This window comes from Pseudorca crassidens, chromosome 15, assembly GCF_039906515.1.
Source record: "Pseudorca crassidens isolate mPseCra1 chromosome 15, mPseCra1.hap1, whole genome shotgun sequence".
NCBI lineage: Eukaryota > Metazoa > Chordata > Mammalia > Artiodactyla > Delphinidae > Pseudorca > Pseudorca crassidens.
In genome coordinates, this window is record NC_090310.1 from 27,213,581 (window position 1) to 27,227,269 (window position 13,689).

Genomic DNA, 13,689 nt, shown 5'->3' on the forward strand with positions numbered 1-13,689 from the left:
TGCTACAACATGGATGAACCTTAAAAGCATTACACTAAGTGAAAGAAGCCAGTCACAAAAGGCCAGATATTGTATGATTCCATTTATATAAAATATCCAGAATAGGTAAATCCAGAGACAGAAAGTGGACTCCTGGTTGCTTAGGGCTGAGTGGAGGAGCTAACAGGGAGTGACTGCTGAGGGGTATGGGCTTCTTTTGGGGAAGATGAAAGTGTTCTGGAATCAGATAATGGTGAGAGTTGCACAAGTCTGTGAATATACTAGTAAGCAATGAATTATACACTTTAAAAGGGTGAATTTTCCCAGTGCCATTTTTTTTTTTTACAGAAATAGAAAAATCCATCTTAACATTAACACGGAATCTCAAGGGACCCCAAGTAGCCAAAACAGTCTTGAAAAAGAAGAACAAAAGTTGGAGATCTCACACTTCCTGATTTCAAAATTTACTATGAAGCTACAGTAATCAAAACAGTGTGGTACTGACATAAAGACAGAGATATAGGCCAATGCAATAGAATAGAAAGCCCATAAATAAATTCCTTTGTACATGATCAGATGATCTTTGACAAGAGTGCCAAGACCATTCAGTGGGAGAAAGGACAGTCTTTTCAACAAATGGTGTTGGGAAAACTGGATATACACATGCAAAAGAATGAAGTTGGATCTTAACTTATACCATATTACAAAAATTAAAACCAATTAAAGACCTAAATATAAAACCCCAATCCATGAAAATCCTAGAAGAAAACAGGATCCAATCAATCCAAAACAATCCAATTCATGACATCAGATTTGGCAATGTTTTCTTAGTGTGACACCAAAAGCACAGGCAACAAAACCAAAAGTACACAAGTGGGAGTAGATCAAACTTAAAAACTTCTGTTCATTAAAGGTTACTATCAACAGAGTGAAAAGGTGACACATGGAATGGGAGAAAGTATTTGAAAATTATGTATCTGATAAGGGGTTAGTTAATATCTAGAACATATAAAGAACTCCTACAACTCAACAGAAAAACAAATGACCTGATTTTAAAGAGGGCAAAAGATCTGAATAGACATTTCTCCAAAGATGATATACAAATGGCCAACAAGCACATGAAAAGATGCTCAACATCACTAATGATTACAGAAATGCAAATCAAAACCACAGGTGAACATACTCAATGTCTTGTAATACTACAATGGAAAAGAATCTGAAAAAAAATATTTAAGTATATATACACACATATATATTTATATGTATAACTGAATCATTTTGCTGTGCACTTGAAACTAACATAACATTGTAAATTAACTATACTTCAATTAAAAAAAAACATAGTGAGATCACTTTGCACCACTAGAATAGCTACTATCAAAAGAATAGAAATTAACAAGTTTTGGTGAAGATGTGGAGAAATAGGAACACGTGTGCGCTGTTGGTGGGAATGTGAAATGTTGCAGTCAGTATGGAGGTTCCTTAAAAATTAAAAATAGAACTACCATATGATCCAACAATCCTATTTCTGGATATATGCCCCAAAGCACTAAAAGCAAGGTCTTGAAGAGATATTTCCACATTCACGTACTCATCATTATTCACAATAGCCAAGAGATGGAAGCAACCCAATGTCCACTGATGAATGGATAAATAAAGTGTGGAATATCCATAAAATGGAATATTATTCAGTCTTAAAACTGAAAGAAACCCTGTCACATGCTACAACATGAATGAACCTTGAGGACATTGTTAAATGATATAAGCCAGTCACAAAGACAAGTACTGTATGATTCCATTTATATGAGATATTCAAAGTAGTCAAATTCATTGAGACAGAAATAGAATGGTGGTTAGCAGGCCTGGGGGAATGGGGAGTTGTTGTTCAATGGGTTTAAGTTTCAGTTTTGTAAGACAAAAAAGTTCTGGAGATCTGTTGCACAACAATGTGAATATGTGTACCACTACAGAACTGTACACTTAAAGTAGTTAAGATGGTTAGAAAAAGGATGGATTTTATGATATGTGAGTTACATCTCAAAAAAAAGTTATATGAAAAAATTTTAAAGTGAGTTATAAATATGAAAAAATTTTAAAGTGAGTTATAAAACTGTAAAATAAAAATATGTATATAGAACAGAAATAATGTAAGAATCTACTGAAAATGTTAGTGGTTGGATTACACATGACAAACCTATATTCTTCTTCACTTTCAGACTTCTCCTCTGGTGAAAACATATTACGTTGATATGTAAAAATCAAGGCACTTTCTCTGTTGAGGGGTAAAAACAAGAAAGGTGGTACCTGGGCTGGAGTGTTTGTAGTCACAGGAGATGGCGATTCACTAACTTTTGGCTCACTTGGGGACGCGGCTGACCCCTGCGACTCCTGGCTGGCTGGCTGGTCTGGAGACAAAGCATCACTGCTGTCTTCGTCAAATGAGAAATCGCCCTGAGTTTGGGGATAGTCCTCCTTCCCAACACCTAAAGAAAGAAATGATTTTTAATTTATCTTGGCCTTGGAATACCAAGGTTAAAATGAAAAAGGAGAAATATTATTCATTATAAGGACTTAAGAAGCTGGTTAAAAACAAAATTGAACATAATGTACTTCCCCATGGAAGAACACACCACTATCTAAGATGAATACTTGGGGAAAAATACCCAACCTGAATCAGATCAAGTCTTTGGATCCAAATACTAGTTATAGGAAGTACAGGAGACAAGAAAGTTTTTAATGACACCTAGGGATGCAAGTGCATTCAGAAAAATCTAGTAATGTGGAAATGCTAGAGGATAAAAGCCTGTTCATCAACAAATAAAAAGTAAGGAAAGAAAGGAGGAGGAAGACCCACCCAGGAGATTGACTTAAGAGATACATCAGCTAAAGGCAATGTGTGGACCTTGTTTGGATCCAACATTTGGAATCCAACTGTTAAAAAACATTATAAGGCAAAATGGGGCTCTGACTGGGTATCTGTTGATAAGTCCCACTTCACAGAGCAGCCCTGCTGTACTGACATCTTACCTTTTGGGGCCCATTTCTTCGGAATTGAATGGAATCATAGTGAATTGTACTACTTAGAATTACTGGCTACAGACTACCTAAGATTTAAATTCATACTAATGCAAAATATGAAGTCCCCATGATTAATGGAAACTATAATAGTTTTTTAAGTAGGATATTAACTTCAAAATTGCTTGCTGAAAAAGTGGCATTATTCTGGAAAACAATTTTTTTCTGCTGAAGTTTATGCCAGAAAAAAATGGTAAACATTAGTAACTAAGTATGGTAAGACTGGGATAAAATGGGCAGATTCTACCATTCTTAATGAATACATCTATACGCATCTGCTATTCACCTTGCTGAACTAAGACTGAACAAACTATTTTTACCTTTCCTAGAAGTAAACTGAACTAAAATAATGAAAAATCTTAAAACAACAGAAACTAAACATAATACAATAAGTTTAACTTAGAAAACATGGTAACAAAATCAGAACTTAAAGACTTAAACATTGTAAAGCAACTATACCCTAATTTAAAAAAAAAAAGACAGACTTAAACCTCAGATGTAACAAGAGGAATCTCTGTGGTAAGAGATGCCTGTCTTGTAATACATAATATAACAACACTAACAGTAATAATGGGAATCAGTGCAAATGTTAATCAATTTCTAATTTACCCAGAAAACAACAGTCATGATTAGTGCTGGCTTTTTAAATTAAATTTTTCTTATTTAAAACTGATTTTTCTTATTTACAACTTCCAAGTTTCTTTTTCTCCCAGAAAACAGTAAAATTTTAGAGTCTTGCCTATAATTGCTTCCTTAACACTGGAGTCTACAGGAAGGATGTTTTTCTCTACCAGCTCCATAGGACCAGGTCTTTGAGCAATCTTTTCATTCAGATCATCAGCTAGTCGAGCTCTTTTCAACTTCATCTGAGTAGCCTGCAGGGATGGCTCTGCAAATGTTTCTAAAACAGGAAACACAGTTTTAACCATTACTTGAATTACTATTTCTATTCCATAATGTTATTTCAGGCCAACTAATTTAAACTGGTATAAACAGACTTACGTATTCCTAACATATTTATGGAGAGACAATGACTGTTTAAGAATGCTCCTGTATACAATTTACATTTTTAGTCCTAGATAGCTTTATACCATCTATACAGTATGGATGTCCTCAGACTCAAATTAATATGAGCTCAAGCCAAAAATGGGGTCCTGCTATTGCTCATTTATGGTAGGAGAGTCAAATTCATATTTATTAGGCATTGGGGATACAGAGGATGAACAAGAGAGATGTGGTTCATGGCTCAAGAAGTTCGCAGTTTTAGATTTGGCTTCATTGGAAAGTCAATTCGTAGAAGGGGAGAAACTGTTATCTCAGGATATAAGCTTCTCTGCAGGAGTCAGTGGGAAGAGCTACAAATCACATCCTTCGATCAATCCATGTGCATCTCAGAGTCCTTCATCATAATTAAGAATTTGGGTTTATTCTGAATACATAACCTTGGGACATTCAATTACATAGTAATTAATAGTCATATAGAAGCATCAACTCATCTACCCACATATGCATAAAGTTGTATAACAGGTGTGATACTATATCATAACTCATTCATTTGCATAATTCTGTCAATTACTTGTGTTTCTGGTAACTCTCATTATTTTATTACATTGTTCTAAATAATGTTTATGATTGATTAAAGATAATGATGAGGGGTTAACCCAATACTGAGTTGAAAGTCGCTTGCCCCTTAAATTATTCAGTATAAGGTCTTTTAATGAAATTCCCTGTAAGTAACGTCAGGATTATCTGATGTTCTTCATTCTGTAGGTTAGATGGCCTGGCTGAGGCCCAAAGAGCACTGAGACCCCAAGGGCCAATAAACTACCCTCCAGCACAGCTGATCACTTGTCTTTCTACTGGTTAAGTTATGTGCTTACCAAGTATCAATCTTGATTGTCTACAAAATAGCTCATCACTATTGTGACTGCTATTGTCAATACATAATTTAACCAGATGTTATGGGGAAATCATAAACTTCAAAAATAAAATGATTATTTCTTGGAAACCTGAGTTAAATGCTTTGGAATGACTTGATAAAGGTAAGCCATTGAAAAAAAAATCACTGTCGCATTACTTAGGGCAACTAACAACGGTAAAAGATTTGGGGAAAAATGATAAAATCTAGGATTTTTAAACTCAGATTGCTTTTCAAGTGTCTTTGAGTTTTGTTCCACCATGAATGGAAATTGTAGATGATGTACAATGGCTATGCTTTATACAAGAAAGATGTGAGCTCCATTCGTTAAAGCCTTCCCTGCACGTGAAGGTCCTACCCCTAAGTTGGAATACTGGCAAATAAATTCATGTTTCTATAAGTTAAAATAACACGTATGCCCATCTCATTTTTATAATTTTCCTGTATAAACAACTCTGGCCCCAATCTTATTAGACAGAACCCTTCTAGCCACACAGGAAGATGATAGGTGGGGGGAAGTAGATCGTGCAAACCACTTTTAGGTTGATGTTTAAAAGCCTTTGTTAAGATCTAGGCAGGAGAGTCTTCTGCCTTTTCCTCTCTTCCACTGACATTATCCAAGTGATATCAGGAATGTTTGGGAAGAAAATATCCCAAAAGTAAATAATTAGAGGCTGGCATTTTGGTATGCTTCTGTTCCTGGTCTGATTGCTTCATCATCTCCATGAGGCCGAGGCTGGCTTTCGGCTGCTGAACTTCAGGAAATAATTTAGACTTTTGCCTGCCAAACATCCAATTCGATCAAAATTGGGATAATGCTATAATAAGTCGGGGGTGGTTTTAAGGTATTTTTGAAATTACAGATGTGACGTTCTTTCTTACTTCAAAAGTCTCTACTTTAGAAGAGATGGCCTAAAAACATCACTTATGGTTCATTCATATACATAGTTAGGTTTTTAAATGCTGAGTAGTCTCTTTTTGGAAAAAGCAGATATGATTCCTTTTGATAGTTAAATGTATTTGCCTTAGTTTTAATTATATTAATAAAGCCTGTTACAGTTAGAAGGCAAGTTGAAACAGACAGCATCATTCCTACAAAAATGTTCCTTATAGGTCAAGATATTTTGAGGCACAGAAGGAGCCATTTACCAAGTTACTTACCAGCAAATTTGCTTCTCTGAAGATTCACTTATCCCTGACAGCTGGTACCTGCTCCTACCCTACCACTGGAGTTCTGGAAAAGCTTTTTTAGTCCAGCAGACTTCTGAGACGTTCCCAACCCAAAGTAGAGACAGGAACAGACCTCTCACCTCCCATCCCAGACATGAAGATGGTTACATAATCATAGATTATTTGGATTAGAAGAGACACTACTTGGGGTTATAGAGGCCAACTTGATAGCTGGAACTGCTTTACAACATCCTTAATGTGGTTTCAGCCTGTGTTTATTCCCTATCACAGCAGCCTGTTTATTCCCTATAGAGCACTTTTCACAATCTGTAATTTATTTGTTTTGCCTATGTATTATCTGTCTGTGCCACTAGAATGTAAGCTCCATGAAGGTGGGCATCCATCTGGCTCACTTGGGTCTCTGGTGTCTAGCTTGCAGGCCAGTGTACTAACAGCTCTAATAATGGCAACCGTATCACTTCTTGAAGATTTTATCTTGGACATATCTGACTGACCTTTATGCTGAGCTATAATCTAATACTCTGTCATATCAACCTAATTCTAATACTAACTCTATCATTAGGCCAGAGAACACAAATCTAATCTTCCTCCTACCTAATAACGGTCTCTAAATGTTTGAGAAGTTTCTGTTTCTGCTCAGGGTTTAACACTCTCAAGACTATCACAGGGTCAAAGCTCCTTAGTCCACAAATTAGTCAGTAAAGCAAAACAATGAAAGAAAATGTAACTCAGGAATTTAATGGTGGAGATACCAGATTTCGAGAATGTTCTGTTTTTAGAGAGAAAAACATCACGGCCTGAGCCACATGTCTCACCAAAGATGGAGTGGAACTGTCCTTACTAGCTTCCTAAGAGATGACACTCAGTCATCGAGAAAATCTGGTGGGTCAGGTGGAGCTAGTTTGTGATAATGGTCAGATCGAGCTGGATTGTTGTAGGTTAAGTAGCAACGAAGAGAAAATGTCAGGTATGGGCCTTGACCCAGGTAGACCTAACAGGGTCCCAGTCGTTGAAAATCGAGCGTTAGACTTGTGGCTGTCATACCCTTTATGACTTAATGAGCAGGCGCACATCCCTCACTGATGAAGAAATCCTCTGGACCGAAAATGTTTTTCCAGAACAGTATGGTAGAGATACCTATAGCACCCCCAGCTGGCGGGCAAGAGTCAGTCCATCAATTGGCTATTTGGAGAATCAAACCTTCCCCATGTATCTAACATAACATTTTTAGCTTTGGGTCTTCATGTTGCTATCCAGTTTGGAGGATGTCAGCCTGTGGGGTAAAAAGTTATTAAAATGGGAATAAACAGAAATGGTGGAATTCTCACTTCTTTTCTTGAGAAAATGTAGCAAAAGCAGCAGAAATAGAATTTTTACCTTCTAAAATGTGCATCCTGACAAGTTCAGAACGATCTGGTCGGCTCCGAATCTTGTGCTTCAAAAAGTTTTCGGTCTTTAAAAAAGAGAGAGAGAGAAAAATTCTTATCATAAATTGTTTATGATTTATTGTAGTTTTACATTTTTTTCTCAAGGTACTCTATTTAAATAAATTGTATACTCTTTTGATCATGATTTTGAGAGGAAGAGTAGAAATTAGTACTTTGAAAAACTATTATCCAATACATGATTTAAATTGCAGCCTTCAAAGTTGTACAGGGATTTGAAGTGTATGCTGGTATAAAGTAAGTACTTTATAAACTTTTATTTTAAAACTTGGAAAAGGCAAAGGCTCATAATTTTGAAGAGAGGATTTGAACATTTAAATATCTAAAATCAATAAAATCTACACTTCAGGTCAAGTAAAAATCCATCTAAGATAACACATTTCCTAAAAATCCTAATGTATTTTCTGTGATGAATTCCTATCTTTAATCATGCTTTCTTATTCAGAACTGTACTCAATTCTAAACAATAAGGCTTTAAAATGGGTTTTGTATTTTCTAAGACTCTAAGAGATCATTATTGCATCCTGGGAAAATTCTTAAGGAATTTTTGGAACATGCTTATTTTCATATTGCATGATAGAAGTTTCCTCTAAAACAAAAAGAATAATGGCACTTTTAAAGAAAAATAATAAACACCAATTTAGTGTGCAACTATGATGGAGTCATTTCAAAGAATAAAACAGAGCTGAATATGGCAATATTCCTCATTCAGCCAAATTCTCCCACCCTTGGTCAAATGTACTGCTAACATAGACCCAGGAGGGAAACGAAGGAAGGATCCGGTGTCAGTACATCACTTGGGCTATCTGTCTGCAGAGGTAACAAATGGCAGAATTACTCCATCATTATTCTAAAAACTGTTGTTATGCTCCAAAAGTAAGAAAAAAGTGTGATTTGTCCTATGTACAACACTAGTTTACTAGTTTTAAAAGAACAAAATTTGAATGTCCTGTATTTTCTATAAACCTCCAAGATAAAACTACCCCAGGATATATTACTCTATATGCCATGTTATCCTGAAAATACACTATATTTTCTCCATTGATATACGTAGGAGTAAGACTGTTACTTGTCCACAGGTACTTTAATACAAAAGAGAGAAGCAGAATATTTTAAACTGAAATTCCTTACTCTGGCTCGTTCCAAGCTTTTTATCTGCTCGTGGAATGCCGCTGGGCTCTTCAGGGCTGTGAGAAAAAGAAATCATTTCCATGGTATAAATAGAGGAGTTAATACTTCAGTCAAATGTTACAGCGTATCATGGTGATGTTTTCTCTTAATCTGATTAGTGTGCCTCTACAGTTCCATTTATTTCCTAGCTCCTTTAGGAGATCTGCAAAATTGAAACCTTAAATGTTTCAGAATTAAAATTATGTGTTTTACAAATAAAACAAGTTAACATTCACAACAGAGTTGTACACATAATGGCAATGCATATATCAGGTCAGACTAGTTCCAGCCCATAGTTGGGGCAAATTACCATTACCAAGGGAACTGTTTGATGGTTCCTTAACAGGTCTTTGCTCTTATGGCCCTACAAGTTACTGGGAAAAGCCCACAAGTCCTTAGGGCATTTAACGTTGGAGTGATCTAGCCTTGAACTTGAGGACACTCTGCAGTTCATGTCTAAGAGAGCAGAGTTACCACCTACTGAGAACCCACAACACACTTAGCGCCTTGCTCTGTGGCCCATCACAATTATATTGCTGCTCATCATCACAACAGCCTTGTGACATAGGTATTAGCCCCAGCACAGATGAAAGGCTCAAAGAGGTTAAATGAATTCTTGAAGTTATACAGCTAGATGGTGGTCAAAGCGGGATTTACATCTAGAATTCTGAATTTGGCAGGTTCATTCTCTTTCTACCATACCACAATGCAACTCACTCTAAAGACACAGTGATTCCTTAATATGTTAACTTCTAGTACATTATTCCAAAGTCCCAGAGAGAGAGAGAGGCAGTGTTTATTAAAACATCACATACTACAGAATTTCTATCAATTATCTTTGCAAAATCTTCTGTGTGTATGTCCACTGCTGTCTGATTACACCCTGCACTTATCACTATGGGCAGTCAGAGAATGTGGATGGAATGCAGGACTAGGCTTAACCTGGGCTATCACCTCCCAGTATTGGCCCATCAGCTCTTGGTAACATTTTTTTCAATTCTGGTACTTAAAGCATTGCAAAGACTCACAGAAGCCCAGCCAAACAGGTTTGGCCAGGGACCAGCTCCTAAAAGCAGACTACAGCTGGCTTCACAGTGGTATTTAAAGCACCGCACTTTGATCCTGTTTGATTGACTCATATCAGGAATGCAGTGGTGGAGAAATCTGGCAGATTATCAAACCAGCTTCTGATAACTGGTTTTATCACAATGCTAGATTTAAAATATGTAGATACTCAATTAATAGTAGTTCAGAAAAAAAAGTGTTCACAGGGAAAAACATCTCCTTATCACAAACCAAAAAAAGGCAATAGCAGTGACTGTGAAGACTGGGAAGCATAAGTACATTTTGTAATTTCTTTCTAGTTTTTTAAGCCAAATAAGTTACTTCTTAGAGAAATCAATTTTTAGACAAAAATCCCAAAATAATGCTAACAGCCTATACAAAACCACCACTCTTCTCCTCTAAAATATAAAATCACCTCCAAATTTGGTGATTAAAGGTAAAGAAGACAACTTGGACAAATATTCTAAAATTAATAGACTCTCAAAAATGAAGGAATGAAGCCTAGAGCTACTTGGGAAAATATCTGTACTTGGGCAAGAAAGATTTTATTAATTATAAATAGAATGCTTATTAGTCCTGTAATTGAGATACATAATTATATAGACTATATTATAGCATCAAAGAGAATTAATTTGAATTAAAGTAGAACCAGGTTTTGAATTAACTTATCATGTTACTTTTGCAAGTATCATTGGATTCATTATCTAGAGTGATTATTTCAGTTATTTTAAAGCTAAAAGTAATGCTGAAGTTTGAAGTAAGAACTGATGTTAGCCTAATTACAGAGCTTTAAAGGTATTCTTTGATAATATAAAATTTGTGTCTATCTTTTAAGTTGCATCTGGTTTCCAAAATGTATTTTAAATGATTCTGTTAGGTTAGCAATGCTGATGCCTGGTTTTTCCTTATAAATTGTATGTGGATTAAATGGATACCACTGAAAGTAGAGTGTGGAACAGCTTCTTCTTAGACATGCCCATTTTGTTACATCACATTAGAAATGACAGTGACACTTCAATCTTACGTGGCATGATGCCCTGGTCCACTAGTTGTTCTCTCGTCCTCCTTTGTTGCAGCCTCAGCTGGAGCACTGTGAAAAGGAAATAATCACCATTGGAGTTAACAGGCAAACTGTAGGGTCCAACTTACAAAGTTCCAGAAGAGATACAATTAGCTTACTTAAAAAGCTTATATTTCATAATTGAATAAGGATACTACCTGGTACCATTCAACCTGTCCAAAAAAAAAAAAAAAATCAGTTTGTGATTTCTGCCTTTTGGGTGAACTCTGAAGTTCTCTCAGCTTATCTTTTGTTTAGTCAGTTAATAATCTTAAGTTGATGATTAAAGCTATGTCTTTGTTGTTTAAATACAATCACATCGTACTCAGCAAATAAACAAAAATAGTCGGCTTATATATTCTTATTAATAAAAAATAGAAATGTGAGATACCTTGACATTCCTTAGTTTTTTTTAAAAAACAAGTTAATAGCAAAAATGTATTTTAAGGAAAGATTAATGTATTTGGAGGAACGAACTCCATCTGGAAAATTTTTTTTTGTTTGGTTTTTGTGGCACGCGGGCCTCCCACTGCTGTGGCCTCTCGCGTTGCGGAGCACAGGCTCCGGACACGCAGGCTCAGCGGCCATGGCTCACGGGCCCAGCCGCTCCGCGGCATGTGGGATCTTCCCGGACCGGGGCACGAACCCGCGTCCCCTGCATCGGCAGGCGGACTCTCAACCACTGCGCCACCAGGGAAGCCCCTGGAACAAATTTTAAATAGCTTTAATGAAGGCCAACTTCATAATAAAAATTAGACCTATGAGATATTACTAATTACGCAAAGGAAAATTTCTGAATTAAGACTTTGAAGTTTAATAATCTTTGCAAAACATAACACTGCATCTCACTCCAGAAGTTCTAAGAAAGCCACAAATCAATTGGTACCTAATTATTTTAATTAAAAGAGTAAATAAATCATTAAACTTGTAGAAAACAAGGTATACATCACAAAATGTGGAAATCCCGCTTGCCAAATTTAATAAAATATATTTTTCCCCCTAGATTTCTCAAGCAGATTCCTTTCATAGCATCTCTATGTTTTTGTCTGGAAAGTGAGCTGATTTCAAAAAAGAGTAATATATGAAGTAACTTTGAAAAATATTTTCCTTGGTTTGCCTTACGTTCAATTTTAAGTTTCCATTTTTAATTTTTCTTTCAAACCATGGATGAAAACCAAGGTTAGGATTATTAAGGGTCCGCCTAAGGGTTGTCAATATGAAAAAAAAAAAATTAGCTATGTGTATTTCTTAAATGGTAGGGAAGGAAGACAATTTTTTAGCAAGGGCGTGATGAGGCTGGCTTGGACCAGGCTCAAATGCAAGGCACATGACGGCTCCTACTTGCAATTAACCCCAAGACCTGAAGATGCAGGGCCTGTGGCCCTCATATCCTTTGCTTTTTGCTTGCCCTTGTGCTGACTGCAGAGCAGACCCCAATCTTAGATATATTTTAAATATATTTTCATATTCATTGCTAGATATGAATGTTATCCTTTACTTAATACTGAAAAAAAATTTTATATGCTTCTTTTGGGGGCCACAAAGCTTCATTGACATCCCATTTAGAACTGAAGCAATTGACATAAGATTCTATTACACACACAGCAAAAGAAAAACTTAGAGTCAAAAAAATATATGCACGTTTCTCACATTAAAATGTTTTGTGGTTCTCTGAATCAATTATGCTCTAACACAAAGATCTTTTCCCTGATAACTTATAGTTTATTGAGAATAGTATGTTCCCACTGTACTTTACTAGGAACAAAAATAACCAAGGAGATGACCTGTGGATCTGATAGCACCCAAATGCCTGCATACTCCGACATTCTTCTATGAATGCCGAAGTTAACTCTTGTCTGAAATCAAGGTGGTCATATTCGAGAGGCAGAATACCAAGAAAAGGAATACTGAGAGGAGAAAAGGGTCAGAACAATCTCTAGTGCAAAGGCTGACACTTCTGGAACACGGTGGTCCACGGCTGTTGCAGAATCTCTAGCAGTAGTATTTTTCCTTTCTCCCACAGGAGTCTTCAAAGAAAGGAGTAAAATAGAAAGGGTAATGAAAATATCATCAGCCTCTTCTTTGGTTTAAGACAAACAAAGCACCATACTAGTGAGACAAATGTGTCAAACACAATACATATTTCTAGGCGAATGGCATCTTGGAATGAGAGATACATTCGCAACAACATGGTGACAACAGCTTGTTAGTCTTGAAGCATCTCCTGACTGTACGCTGGTCAGCTGCCCTCATGCGCCTTCACAGCAGTCCTGTCAGCTGTATTATCTTTCACCAGAAATTGTATTTTCATGCTGTTGTGCGAAGGTATCTGTTGCCATGAGGGTAATACGCCAAATGAATGCATGTCACCAACCACCAGTTGTTAAAATAAAACAAAACCATTGTGTTTTCCATCCATTTTTCTTCACGACAAAACAATCAATCCTATTTATTTCATACTGCTCGAAGGTAGGAGAATAATCTTCCCGATCAATGCTCTCATTACCTATTAATTTTCCCGAGTAGCAATACCCTCACACTACAAATATTACTCAAAGCAGGTGTGGCAGGCAGCCTTCCCCAGGCATGTTCATTCATTAAGAGCCTATTCATTAGGCGTCTGTTAGTGACTGCAGGGTGCATGCATGGGAAAGAACAGCAGCAGCTGTGAATAGAAGGTCTGTTTTTAGGCAAAGACATTAGGAAGAACATGAATGGAAGAGGAGGCAAATAACCAGCCATGTTGTTAAGACTGCAGATTACCCAGCTTGATTTAGTTTTCATCT

At 36.4% G+C, this 13,689-nt stretch overlaps 1 protein-coding gene across 13 annotated transcripts in view; it reads right to left on the minus strand.

Annotated features, from left to right (window-relative positions):
• MRTFB (myocardin related transcription factor B) overlaps positions 1 to 13,689 on the minus strand; it is a 283,790-nt gene that overhangs the window by 43,414 nt on the left and 226,687 nt on the right. For all 13 annotated transcript variants that reach the window (XM_067706593.1, XM_067706588.1, XM_067706592.1 and 10 more), the window contains 5 exons: positions 10,868 to 10,933; positions 8,740 to 8,795; positions 7,541 to 7,616; positions 3,794 to 3,955; positions 2,284 to 2,462 (listed from right to left, as the gene is read on the minus strand). In XM_067706593.1, coding sequence (XP_067562694.1) covers positions 2,284 to 2,462; positions 3,794 to 3,955; positions 7,541 to 7,616; positions 8,740 to 8,795; positions 10,868 to 10,933 — 539 coding nt within the window. The remainder of the gene's footprint in view (positions 1 to 2,283; positions 2,463 to 3,793; positions 3,956 to 7,540; positions 7,617 to 8,739; positions 8,796 to 10,867; positions 10,934 to 13,689) is intronic.